The sequence below is a fragment of the Gastrolobium bilobum genome, unplaced genomic scaffold, assembly GCF_033153095.1.
Source record: "Gastrolobium bilobum isolate Gb01-03AN ecotype WA unplaced genomic scaffold, APGP_CSIRO_Gbil_v1 utg34045, whole genome shotgun sequence".
Classification (NCBI taxonomy): domain Eukaryota; kingdom Viridiplantae; phylum Streptophyta; class Magnoliopsida; order Fabales; family Fabaceae; genus Gastrolobium; species Gastrolobium bilobum.
Window position 1 is genome coordinate 48,256 of NW_026896567.1, and position 14,301 is coordinate 62,556.

At 35.9% G+C, this 14,301-nt stretch overlaps 2 protein-coding genes and 1 pseudogene across 2 annotated transcripts; 2 read left to right on the plus strand and 1 right to left on the minus strand.

Moving 5' to 3' along the window:
• LOC133300615 (lysine-specific demethylase JMJ26-like) overlaps positions 1-1,785 on the minus strand; it is a 38,157-nt pseudogene extending 36,372 nt beyond the window's left edge.
• A 1,634-nt stretch (positions 1,786-3,419) lies between these two features.
• LOC133300616 (uncharacterized) lies at positions 3,420-4,487 on the plus strand. Its single transcript, XM_061500195.1, has one exon. The coding sequence runs from the start codon at positions 3,420-3,422 to the stop codon at positions 4,485-4,487; it is 1,068 nt and encodes a 355-aa protein (XP_061356179.1).
• A 169-nt stretch (positions 4,488-4,656) lies between these two features.
• On the plus strand, positions 4,657-7,745 carry LOC133300618 (uncharacterized). Its single transcript, XM_061500196.1, has 6 exons — positions 4,657-5,141; positions 5,204-6,043; positions 6,365-6,577; positions 6,765-6,958; positions 7,063-7,394; positions 7,647-7,745. Exons 1-6 carry the CDS (start codon positions 4,657-4,659, stop codon positions 7,743-7,745), a joined length of 2,163 nt encoding a protein of 720 aa, XP_061356180.1.
• Positions 7,746-14,301: the final 6,556 nt, after the last annotated feature.

Consider the following 14,301-nt stretch of genomic DNA (forward strand, 5'->3'; position numbering starts at 1 on the left):
CCTAACATAAGAAATAGTAGCAGATAATTATATCATATTTAACTTCTTCAAACTCCCCACACAAATTATTCAAAGTTTTGGTAACCAAAAGAAGGCTGCATTCATACATGGGTTTGTCATTTCAATTCCTTCCAATAATCTGTTTAAAACAAAAATATATTAAAGTTAAATATATTTCAATTGAATTCCTTCCATGTATTTTGTAGCTGGTTGTGCAGTATGTACATGGAGGTGAACAAGGCATATTGAAAAACACGATAACAAACATACAACGACAAAAATTGAACAAAGCGAAAGAGAGTGAAAGTAAGTAATACCATTTATTTAAACAGGGTATGCAATATCTTTTAGTCTTACAACATTTGCACCTCACAACCCCGCCTTTATCATTTCTCTGACATTGATGGCACATTAAGGACTCCTCTTCGATCCACTGTTCATTAAGAAAGAGAAACAGGAAAAAAAAAAAACCACAATTCATATTGTGACACCAAAAACATGAAAGAATAATGAATGAGCAAAGAGATGTTGATGTTACTTTACGGTCTTTGTTGATTTTTGGCATAATCTCCCTTTTGGTGTTGTCTGTACTGTCCCTAAAAGCATAATGTTTCTGAATGCCTTCGCTTCCAGAAGAATCATTTTTCTTACCTCTCTTATTTGCACTTACAAGTTCTTCTTCTTCTTTCTTCGCTTTACTCTTTCATCCGCGCTTCTTTCTCACAATAACTTGACGAGAAGAAGAAGAAGAACCTTCTTTTTCCGCTTTACCAGAACCTTCACGGTTCAAGAACTCAGCATTTTCATCGATTTTCACCATTTTGGAGGCGCCTCCATCACCGTGTTGTGTTTCTTGATGAGTAGCGTTTGCGTCCAGAGGAATGGGTTCCTCTCTCACTGTGTTCCGTTGCCCCTTCTTCCTTCCGCGTGCCATTGGAAAGTTCAAGCGAGCGGTGACTGCTGTTTGGGTTTTACTTATTTCCCCTTCGCTCGTAAGAATAAAGAAGAATTATTGAATTTTTAATATGATTTATGATCCAAGTGTGTACAAAACTAATTTTAGTGGAAAATAGTTACCCTGTAGAAATAAAATTAAGGCCAGTTTGGATTACTTTTTTTTTCTTCAAGCTGCTTTTTTTTCAAAAAAAAAAAAATACTTCTCATTTTTAGTTCGTTCGGATGTCTGTTTTTTAAAAAAAAAAAGTCACAAAAAAATTCAAAAATCTATTTTTTTCAGAACATGAAAATTTTAACTTCTAAAAAAAGCAGAAGTCAAAAACTAAATATTTTTTTCAAAAACTAAATATTTTTATAAAAATATAAATAGCTTTAACTTTTATAAAAATTACTTTTAAAATAATGAAGTGATAAAAGTTACTTTTTCTAAAAGCTGAAACAAACAACCTCTAAAAGTGCAACTCACACACGAGGAAAAAAAATGATGGGAACAACCTTCTATTTGTGTGTATAAAAAAAATATTTCTCAAATATAAAATCTTGCGTTGTCTTGCCATTCCACAGAATGTTCATGGTTGAGGACTTGATGCACCAGTCTATGAGCTGAATCAGGTTCCCTAGTAGCCCAATTTCTACCAGTGTGTCATGAATAAAGCTCCACTCTAACCTATCGTAGGCCTTCTCAAGGTCAAGCTTTATGGCCATCCAACCCTTCTTCCCTTTCTTGGTATTCATTGAGTGGATGACCTCTTGAGCAATAACAACATTATCTTTCACATTCCTCCCAACCACAAAGTTACATTGGTTTGGAGAAATCCAGTTCTGCATATGATTCTTCAGGCGACTGGTGATCAATTTTATTATGATCTTATATGACACATTGCAAAGACTTATTGGACAAAATTGATTCCATTTTGAATGCTTACAAGGATTCCATTTTCACTCTTTTTCCGTTTGCATAACAGTGGGATACCCCAATTTTCTTTCCTTTTCTCACAACTTTTTTTTCCCTTTCATGGTGCAATTAAAAGGGTTTAGAGCTGGAAGACACACCCTATATTTCTATTACAGGTAATTGTTCTGGTACTTATTTGATGATTGGATGAGTTTCTTGGGTCGTTGCATTGGATTTACCCTTATATCTCCGAATATAAGGTTTCTTTTTATTTTTGGTAATGGAATACCTATAATTAAGAAGTTATGTTTAGTTGACTCACTTAGAGTGTGATTGATGATGTTCCCTCTTAATTTTTGTAATGCCTTGGAAATACTGCATTCTTCAATGCAATGAAAAGTTCTATTTTTTTCCCCTTTGATTCTTGATTCATGTTGACATATTACCAATTTGTAAAAATATTTGAATGATTTAAATAGCGATTAGGTGAAAATATCTCGATCAATCACACAGTTAATTTGTAAAAATATTTGAATGATTTAAATAGCGATTAGGTGAAAATATCTCGATCAATCACACAGTTAAAGATGATTCAGTGAGTGTTTGGACTTTACAACTTAGAAGGCTCCTTTGGAAGTGTTTCATTCAGTGGTGTTCCTCCATGATTGAGCGAAGGGGGCGGGGGCGGGTGGGGTGTTAGTAAGACATTATGATACTCAATTTAGTGTGGACTCAAACATCATGTTAAGATTTACTTATTTCCCATTGCTCCTAAGAAGAATTCAGAGATGATATTGAATTGTTTCATTTTGTATTACAGTGATATTGAGTTTTGATATATTTTCAAGGGACAATCTTTAAAATTCATGGTGATCCTTTTTTAGAATTATTAAGTGATGTGATTCTTTTCTCTTTTTTCTTTGCATAACACTCACTAATATCCCAACTTACTTTTAATTTTGACTATTGCCTGGTAGTTGTTTCATAACGTAAACAAGTTTGCATTGTATGTTGTTTGATAAGCATAGCTGTTAGAGAAATATAAAACAATCTAATTTAAGTTTTTGGGTTGAAATAATTCTTTATACGGTATCAGAGCGTCAGTGTCACGAGTTCAATCCTAACTGCCCCACACTTTTTCTTGTGGAATTTTTTAGCATAGGTAGATGGGCTTATGTATTGTCCACCTTTTAAACTCAATGAGCTCTCGTGTGAGGGAGTGTGTTAGAAAAATATAAAATAATTAATATAGTCTCACCAAATAACTTAAACTTTTGGGTTAAAATAGTTCTTTACAATAGTCAATGGATCGAATAATGCACACGAGATTCTTTAAATTTCATTTCCTCCTCTTGGAATTTTTTTTCTTGATTTTTTCTTTCATATTGTAATCAAAGGATTACCGAGCTAGAAGCCATACCCTAAATTACCCATGGAGATAATTATTTTGGCACTTCTGTAATAATTCGTATTTGAATTAAAACTAGTATGATGTTCACCTGTATACTTGTCAACCTAAGGTCAATGTGGGTGTAGTAATAATAATATTATTATTATTATTAAAGATATGAGAGAAAACCCTAGCGCCGTAACCCTGTCGGAAACACCGACGGAGCTGTCCAAAGAAGAAGCAGATAACCTGCAACGGAGTAAAAAGAAGCCAAAGTCAGGAGATGATGTTTTCAGTAATGATCATTCTTTGGTTCAAAGAGAGGAAGAGTGGATGGGGGAGAAGATGTCTTTTAAAGAAATGCTAATGCGACATAACGGTAAATGGGAGATGCATGAGGCAGACAAAGAGGAAGGCTCTGAGCAAGAGGAGGAGCATTTCCAGGATGCGCAAACCGAAACGGAAAAGCCTTCAGAAGTCCAGTGTGAAACTGATGAGGAAGGTATGGCTAATTTTAAATTGTCAAATGCTTTTAAAAAGAAAGCATGGAGACCATGGAGGAAGGTGATTTTTGTGAAGCTATTAGGGAAAAAATTGGATCTTCCTGTTATAAAGAAGAGGCTTCAAAATATGTGGGCACGAGAGGGGCAAATTTTTGTTACTGATGTGGAGAACGGATTTTTTCTTGTGAGGTTTTCTATTCATAAAAATATGGATTTTGCCCTCACGGCAGGCCCGTGGGTTTTGTTTGATCATTACCTGTCTATCAAGTCATGGGAACCTGATTTTAATCCCTATTCAAGCTCTATTGGTAGAATCATGGCTTGGGTCAGACTTCCTAGTTTTCCAGTAGAGTATGTGAACACAGATTTGCTCAAGGAGGTAGGTAATTGGCTAGGTAAATTCATAAAGATGGATGTTGCCACAAATTGTTTGGCTAGAGGGAAATTCGCGACAATATGTGTGGAACTGGACCTGAGTAAACCGCTTCAAGTAGAATACAAAATAGAGGGGAGACTGGAAAAATTTGAATACGAGGGACTGCATTTGATATGTTATGGGTGTGGAGTGTATAGTCATCGCACAGAAAATTGTAATGTGAAGGCTAATTCTTCTGTTCATGTACTCGCGGAGCCAAACATGGAACGGGGCCAAGAAGACAATGATACAAAGAAAGAAATTAGATTAAGACCATGGATGCTGGTGAATAAACAAAGGAAAAATAATAAAAGTGGATTTTCTTAGAGGCCGAAGGCAAATTTTTCTAATATGAACTCTAACAAACAGGGATGGTAGTGTATCAAGATTCAGTATTCTGTGGCAAGAAAAGGAAAATGTGGAAAATGATCAGATTCAAAAAGAGCTGGAAGATCATGAAGTGGAACATCAGGAAGTGGGAGAGTATCAGTCGAAGATGGAGGTGGAAGCAGTGAAAGGAGTTAGAAAAAGAGGGAAATCTCCAATCAAAGTTATTGAAACCTCCTCTACTTTTATGGTAGTAGGGGACGAGTATGAAGAGGTTAACGGAGCTGATGTGAGGAATAATATGATTGTTGATAAACCAACAGAAGATGTGAACAAGATTCAAGAGGAGGACCAAATCAGCCAGATGATAGTTGATGGGCAGTTAAACCTGGAGAAAGATTCTTCAGCTGGAGTCCAAGGAGCTACTAAAGGAAGCCAAGGTGAGGTCCCTTCAATCCAAAACAAATCATTTTCTTTGAATATGTCCTACTCTTCTCAAAAGGGACATAAGAGGATTGATTTTTCTAAAATGTCTGCACCAAAACCTCCTGATGCCCGTTTAGCTAGTGGAAAGGTATTAGATGGTCATCAAAAGGTGAGTGCCTTGAATCGAGTTAGAATGGATAATAATCCAGAGATTAAGAAGAAACATGGGTATTCTTTGCATGCCCAATCATCTCAATCTTTTTAATGTCTTTGTTATTTTGGAATTGTAGAGGGGCAATTAAGTCTAAATTAGGACACACCCTTAAACAATTGGTAGATAAAAATGATCTGTGTATTGTTGTTCTCATGGAAACTAGAACAAGGAGAGAAATCAATAGCAAATTGATGAGTCGAATAGGATTTGATAAGGCTACTGTGGAAGAAGCAATTGGTTTTTCTGGAGGAATTTGGGTGTTATGGGATTCTAAGAAAGTTAGAGTTCAACTCATAGGGCAATCTAGGCAATTTATTCATATGAAGGTGTCTATTGGTGACTGCTACAGTTTCTTATGCACTGTTGTTTATGCCAATCCTAATGAGGATATAAGAAATGCTATGTGGGAGGAAGTTATTCAAATGAGCCGTTCCATTATTGAGCCTTGGATCTTGGCAGGGGATTTCATTGATATTAGGTGTAGTAGTGAGAAAAAAGGAGGTTCTCCACCTGATATTGCTAAATGTCGTAGATTTCAAGACTTCTTGGGCAGCTGTAATATAGAGGATGTTGGTGGTATGGGGAATAAATTCACGTGGCAGGGCCCCAAATGGAATCATTTAGACAGAGTTTTTAACAAGTTGGACAGAGTCTGTGCTAATGTGAATTGGAGAATTTCCTTTGAAGATGCTGAGGTTCAAGCTCTTCCTAGATTCCTATCTGATCACAATCCTATTCTTCTTTCGTTGACAAAACGACAGCATAATTGGATTGATAGACCATTCAGATTTTTGGCAACCTGGATGGATCACCCAAACTTTGAGGATCTGATGATGGATAGATGGAGAGATAATTCAGATGTTAATAGTATGTTATCTAGATTCACCCCTCATTTGAAGAAGTGGAACAGAGAAGTGTTTGGAGATATTAATAACAGGAAGGGGGTTTTGACAAAAAAAAATTGCTGATGTCCAGGATCAAAGGGAGTCAATGGACTGTCATAGGTTGCAAGAAATTAAGGAGCATCTGCAGAATCTTCTGAACATAACTCTGGATTAGGAGGAACAAACATGGTTTCAAAAATCTAGACATAAATGGATAGTTGATGGAGATAAGAATACGAGGTTTTATCACCTTAAAACTGTGACTCGAAGGGTGCATATTAGAATTTCTAGACTGTGTAACAATATGAATACATGGATTGAAGACCCTCTTCATTTAAAATAACATGTTGTAGCTTCTTTAAAGAGCTTTTCTCGGAGGAAGACTCTGATTGCAGATGGTTAGATTCGGAGAGCATGTGGCCTAAATTGTCTCAACAGAATCTTCAAGCTTTGGGGGCCATTTCTAATGATTATGAGATCAGACAGAATATTTTCTCGATGGGTGCTTATAAAGCCCCTGATATTGATGGTTACCCAGCCATTTTCTTTCAAAGACAGTGGAATAGGTTAAAGGCAAAAAATTTGTAGTGCTATTAAAAGAATGTGGACAAATCCGGGATCAATAGGGAATGTTAACTCAACTTTGCCGGTTCTAATTCCTAAAACAAAGAAACTTGAGTCCATTGTTCAGTTTCGGCCAATATCATTATGCTCAGTCATCTATAAGCTGTTTACTAAAATCATTGTTAGCAGGCTCAAGCATTTGATGGAGAAAATTATTTCTCCTTTCCAGGTCAGCTTTGTACCGAATAGAAAAATTCAAGACAATATCACCATTGTTCTAAAGCTTACTCATTTCATGAGCAAAATGAGAGGTAAAAAGGCTTTTATGGCTATTAAAATTGATCTTGTTAAAGCCTATGATAGAGTGAGCTGGCAATTTATGCGTAATATTTTGGAAGAGATTCATTTCCCTACCGCTTTCATTAATATCATAATGCACTACTTGTCTTCTACCTGTATTAATGTTATTTGGAATGGGGGAAAGCAGAGGATTTCTGCCCATCAAGGGGTCTTCGTCAAGGTGATCCACTCTCTCCGTATCTGTTTGTCTTGGCAATAAAAAAACTTTCGCATATTATCACTACTGCTGTCAATGGAGGCTTATGGAAACCAATGTATGCTGGTAAGGGTGGTCCAATGATTTTGCATTTAGCTTTTGCAGATGATCTTATGATGTTTATGGAGGCAAAAGAAGATCAGATCGCTACTCTGATGAAATACCTTAAGCTGTTTGAAGATATGTCATGCCAGAGACTTAGTATGGATAAAACTTGTGTGTATTTTTCGAAGAATACTGTGGCGGATGTGATGGATAAAGTGGTTCAAATTAGTGGGTTTAAAAGGTCAAAAATCTGGGAAGATATCTTGGGGCTATGATGCACCAAGGTAGAGTTTCTAAAAGCCTGTATGATGGTCTAGTGGAGAAGGTTAAAGATAAGTTAAGCAGCTGGCAGCAGAATTGTTTATCTCAAGAAAGGAGCATCACTTTATCTCAATCAGTCTTGGCTCCTATTCCTTCCTTTCAGATGCAAAGTAGTAAGCTGCCTTTATGGTTTGTGAAAAAATTGAAAGATTGCAGAGAAATTTTATCTGGGGGATAAGGATAATGTACGAAGACACCATGCCATTAGCTGGAATGTCATTACTTCTCCTAAGTTGTCTGGTGGTTAAGGAATGCGGAGATTGACTCAAATGAATGATGCCTTTTTAGCCAAAAAAGCTTGGAAAGTCTTCTCAGAACCAAATCATCTTTGGGTCCAAGTTCTTTATGCAAAATATAAGAATGGAAATAGAATGGATTCTCTGTTTGAATATCGAAAGGGAGACTTTAGCTTGTGGAGTAATCTCTGCAGAATTTGGCATGTCAAGGAAGATAATTTGGTTTGGGAGCTTGGTGATGGTAGGGAAATTCGTTTCTGGAAGGACAAATGGCTTCCTTTTTCTTGCAACCTTGAGGAGTACTTGCCAGATGATAGTTGGCATTTGCTAGATAGCATGAAGGTTAACGAGGTTGTTTCTGCTTCTGGTGACTAGGATTTTGATAAGCTTAGAACATGGCTTCCAAGTAATATTCTTGATATAATTCGTGGCATCCCTCCTCCTAAGATAGAAGATGGGATTGATAGAAGGGTGTGGAGTCTGTCGGGGTCAAATGTTTTATCTGTTAATGCTCTATATAATTATCTATCTTCTCCTGGAGAGGAAGATGAGATTGTTAAGAAACGGTGGAAATGGTTGTGGGAATGGAAAGGACCGCAAAAAATTAAATTTTTTTCCTGGAAGCTGTTACACCATCATTTTCTTACTAAAAACACAATAGCTAGTTGGAATGGAGGGGACAATACTTTCCCTGTGTGTAATGCTGATATAGAAATGGTAGTTCATGCACTAAAGGACTGCAATGGTGCTAGAAGAGTGTGGGATAGTGTAACACCCTGCATAATCAGGAATTTATTTAAATTGCAATTAGGATTTAAAACACCTAACTTAAATTCGAATTTCATATGAATTTAGGGTGGAATTAATTTAAATTAGTAAAATTATTTAATTGCAATTATGGGTGAATATATGTATATATATATTTTAGGAATTCGAAACTCTAGTTAAAACGATATGATTAATTTAATTACAACGTAGGAAAATCTTAGTTAAAACCTAGAGGGTACATAAAGTAATAAATAGTAGAATATTACATGTGGATGTGGGTTAGGAATTATTCTATTGACATCATACTAAACCCCATTTACTATTTTAGTATATTACATAAAATGATGCTCATTAGGAAGTGAATTTGGACCCTTGATCTTCCATGGCCTACGGTTCAAGGGCATTGTGTGAAGGTTCAGATCAGTCCAAAATTCTCTCACACTTGATCCATGATAAACTTTATTTTGATTAATCTCCAGAAATCAGTATAGGAGTTGTCATTGGACAAGAGGCAAACTATTATCTCTTGTTATCTCCTATACCCATGCGCCTAGTTAGATTAGGAAATCTGATTGTTACACTTGTCATTAGTTCAAAGTTTAAATCAACCTTCACTCCTTGCATGCATGCCAATTGGCATAGGAGTTGAGTGCTTGCAAATCACCTATCCAGCCTATCCCTCCATTCCCTGCGTATGGTGTAAAGAGAAGAAGCAATCTGTTTTGTATTGGTTATTGTATTAAAAAATCTGACCAGCCTTATTATCTCCTCCTATCATCTTGTGCGCATAGTGTGGAGAGAGAGAGCACCAATCTGGTTACAAGCATTAGCATCCAAGACTACTTCAGTCGATGCATGAACGTTGAGGTCTTTTGAGTCAGCCATCTAACCCTCATTCCATCACCCCGAGCGCTGAAAGTGGAGAGTAATGGGTTGAAGAAATCATTTTGTTAAAACAGAACAAAGTTAGCCAAATAATATTTCCCTCCTTCTCCCAAAATCCTGAGCTGAGGGGAGTGAGAACATCCAGAAAAGTTCATATTCTCCTCTCTTTTCCTTGCTACAAACCGTGGAGCTATTGGAGGGATAATCAGAATTCTAAACTCACTCCTTTTCCTCTCAGCTGCACAACAGCAAACAAAGGGGGGTAAGATGTCTACCTCTTCTGTTTTGTTCCCCTCCGTGATTGATCTTAATTAAACTTTAGTTTTTCCTTCATTCCACTGTATACTCATGACCAGCCGTGGAAGAGTTTCCCTTCTCTCTTGCATGCAATCAGATTCAAGCCCTTGGAACTTAGGAAAAAGTAAGGGGTTGTTTTGATTTGTTTGGGATTCCTTGGTATATAAACAAAAGGTAACCACAATCAATTTCTTAAGTTTTTCTTTTGTTCTCCTATCCTATACGGTTGCATGTAAGAATAGGATGCTAGTTGTCATTTTTCCCTTTTTCCCTATTTCGGTTTCTAAGAATGCCCTAGGAAGTTAGCTTGTTGTCATTCCTATTTTCTTACTTCTACTCATTTAGACCGATTTGGACATAACCCATACAAGCTCAAAGAATTGTTCTTGAAACTTGGAATTCTCACTATTGACAAATTGGCGTAGTAATCTAAGTCAGAACATTAATGTGGCTTAGAAACTATGAAAATCCTAAACATCTTTTTATAATGAAAACCAAATTCTTGTGAGCATGGAAATAGCTCTGTTGTTGTTGTGTTGAACTTATTACTTGGACTAGGAAAATCATTAATATTTGTATACACTAAGAACTTTATGGGCAGCGTGTTGAAGCCTTTATCACTCCCTATGTCATGAAGAATATGGGATATAAATAAACAATGTTAGGCACCTAATAATGGGCAGAAAACCGAACTTGTATGCCCAGAGAACCTTGAATTTCATTACTGTAGCAAGTTAGAAGAATTGGTATTAAGTCAGAAAATCAATTCTTTAGGAGAACTATGAAAATCGAATTTATGGGTGTGTGAACCTTGGAAAAATTCTTATGTGTTAGCCATTAGTGGAGGGGATTAGGTAAATAAAATTCTTCGCTGCTACATGCTACTAAATTAATGTGGAGTCAGAAATTAAATAGTACAAGAAACATGATAAGCCGGTTAAAATACACGAATTTGGAAGTCATGAAAATGGCATATGAATAATAGGATTTTATGAATAAAATTATGACTTATGGTGCTCTCAATTAGGTGCGCAAAATTCCTAAAGTGTGGGCTGTTTTGATGCTGCTTGATTAATACTTGGACTCACAAGGTAAGTGTTTGGTGGTATTACCTAATGTGACTATTAAGTAGTGTATGAAGTTGTGAATTGTTGCTCACATGTGCCTAATGATTATCCTGCTATTTATGAGGAAAGTATTCTGCCTATGGAAATGTTATGATGGTAACTCTGTTATGAAAAGAAATGATGGCGTGGCAGTATGGTATAAAAAGTACATGAAGTATATGTTATGATAATGATGATATAAGCATGCACTTTACATCATACCGCATCTGCTTTTCTGTTTTTTTTGTGACAGCATAGCATGGCATGCATGCACAGGATCCATGTTAGCCTTGAAATTTAGAATAGTTATATACAGGACCATGTGTATGAGCACACATCATATAGGCATCCCTTCGGTACCAGGGTATGGGACACTTGGCTTCCGTCCGCATAGGCCACAGTTGGAATTCACTTTTGAGGGAGCCATTATGGAATATCCACTGTGTATGTACACGCACGACGGTGCTATGAGCGTAATGATGGCGTTATATACGCACTATGAAATGTTAGTACGTGCACGAAGGTGTTAGGAGCATAATGATGGCGTTATATACGCACTATGATATTTTAACGGAAAATGAAATGTTGATGTGATTGTTTATAATTTTGTGCCTAGTTTAATATTGTTGTATTATTGGTTTTATCGCCACACTACTGGGATTTTTCTCACCCCTTTGGGGCTACTATTTTTACAAAATGGCAGGAGGACGAAAGAGCATATGAAGTTATGATTATATGGATATTTGCTGTTATGTGTTGCTGTTTGGGCTGTTGCTGTTGCTTTTCATTTGATGGATGACTGTATTAAATTGAGAAATTTGGATAACTGTTGGATTATGCTTTTATTGTTGATTTAAGACTTTTATGATCAGCAAGTATTTTGGAGATAAATTCTACAAACAGTTTGCGAAAATAATTTCTGACGTTTTATTAAGTGCTGATTTTCGAACAGTTTTGCGAGCACTTTGCGAGTTATGTTACGAGGGGCAAACGAACTCCGATTTACTATTATTTTATATGCACGCGAAGCCCCAGACGTGCTCTTTCTATATTATATGAAATAATTTTTTGAATCGTCGAAACTGATTTTATACGAATTTTTAAAGACAACAACGTCTGCCAGGAAATTACTATTTTCAGCAAGTTAAGAAATTTTGAAAGTATACTCTGATTTTTTTGTAAGTAACCCGATTCCAATCACAAGTTTTAATTAGCAACATCAAAATGATTTTTCAGTACTTAAAATATGACAAAAGAACTCTAATTTTGCTTAGTAAACAACTCTCTTGGAGGCCTACAAGGGAGGGTGTTACAGATAGCCTCATATTTTCTCATACCATTTCTGGTTTCTATTTTGCAGATTTGAACCAGTAGATTAATATCAATCTGTTCAGTGAGCAGTCTCCAACAATGGTGCAAGGCTGGTTGTCAACTTTCTTGATGGCTTGCTGGAAAATATGGCATTGGAGAAATATGACTAATCATGGAGAAGAAGTACCATCTACTGCAAATAAAGTAGTTTTCATTAATAATCTTGCGCTGGATATTGATAAAGCTATTCAGAGCCTGAGTTTTTGCATTCAAAGTCAAATTCTGCGTGTTTGAATGTTACTTGGCAATTTCCAGAATATGGTTTTGTGACGGTGAATACTGATGGGGCTTCTAGAGGGAATCCTGGTTAGGCAGCTTATGGTGGTGTTATTCGGAACTCGCAAGGTAAATGGCTGGGAGGTTTTGCTTTCAGGTTAGGCATTTGTTCCTCTTTCAAGGCTGAACTTTGGGGTATATTGAAGGGATTAGAACGGGCTTGGAGTGAGGATATAGAAGTATCATCTTAGAGAGTGATTCACTTTTAGCAATCACGGGTCTCACCAAATGTGGTGTAGCAGTCTGTGAGAGAAATCTTATCTCTCGTATACGAACAATGTTAGACAAAGACTGGCGGATTTTTTTTCAACATACCTTCAGGGAGGGAAACATGTGTGCTGACTGGCTGGCCAATTTCTTGCTTGATTCTCCTGATCAAACTAACCAGAGATATTTTCAGGAGTCTCCTAGTGGTGTTTTGCTGATTTATTTAGGGGATCTGGCATCTGTGGGAAGGGAACGATTTGTGTCTCTTCCTGGATAGTTTCTTTGTTTTCTTTATTTTTGTTTGGGCTTGTGCTCTTTTTGTTACAAAAAAAAAGGTCAATTCCAATAAATCGTGAAAGAAATAGAGTGAGAAAAGTAGGGTTCCAAAAGAAGGACTTTGCAAAAGACAACTCACTCATTTATAACATGAGTGGCAATGGAAAAGCTATCAAATATTATTCCCACATAAAATTTCCATATTCATTAAAAATATTTTATTCTTCAACATTTGAAGTTAATCTGTGATGAAAAAAGTCATATACTTCCCCCATTTGATTGTTGATTTACCAGCCTAAATATGTGACATATTATCTATTTATAAAAATGTTTAAATAGTTTCAGATTCAGCTAACTATCTCAATGCTCTTAGGTAGTGTTTGGTTGAAGGTTTATTTTAGGATTGATGGGAAAGTGTAGGTGAATATTGGAAAATACCACGTTTGGTTCAGGTTTTTTCAAGAAATACCAGACAAATAGGATAGATGGGAAAATGACTTTTGTGTTGATTTTTGGATGAAATTCACTGTTACAGAATACCACTTGAGATGTGGTATTGTGAGATGACTGGAGAAGTGAAAAAACAAGTGCAAAGTTTCTCCCGAACATAGATTTTACATATTTAAATAAATTTCCCTGGTAATATTTGGGTCAACCAAACAACTTTTTTTACATTTTTCTATCAAACTCACTTTCCAACCATTTTCCTATCAATTACATTTCCCTAGTAAAAAAAATTTCTTCCGAACCAAACACTACCTTAATTTTATGTTTTTGCCATAAGATGTTCTGCAATTGTAATATGTATATATATATACTTCCATCGGTAATTTTGCATGTACTCTCTTGCGAGCCCATACATATGCTAAAATAAATAAGTTACTTGGAAAATTGCTATAAGTCCTTTGACAGTTATCGTATTTTGAAAAAGGATATATCCACTATAGATATCGTTTACTTCTATAAATTAAAATATGTTTTCATCATATTTGAGGGTTTAGATTTTCTTTTTTACTTACGTGAATGATAAAAAATAGTTTTTGTTTTTGAACGTGAATTATTAGTGAGAAAGTTTGGTAATTTGTAAAATAAAAAATAAAATAAATTGAAGTTCTTAGTTTTTTTCTCCTCATTAGTATCAATCACAAGTGGTTTCTTTGTTTGATGGTTAATCTTCTTACGTAAACTGCTAGAGAAAAGATCTCAGGAGGTCTACTTATGAATATCATACATAACAAATAATTGACAAGGATTGAGCCTACCGAGTGGCCGATGTGTTGCATTACGTCGTTCAATTAGTCTTTTGTAGGTGAAAGAGGAGGCCTATACTCTTTTATTAATCTCTATTGGCCCAATCCACCGTAGTGTTCCGGGTTGATTAA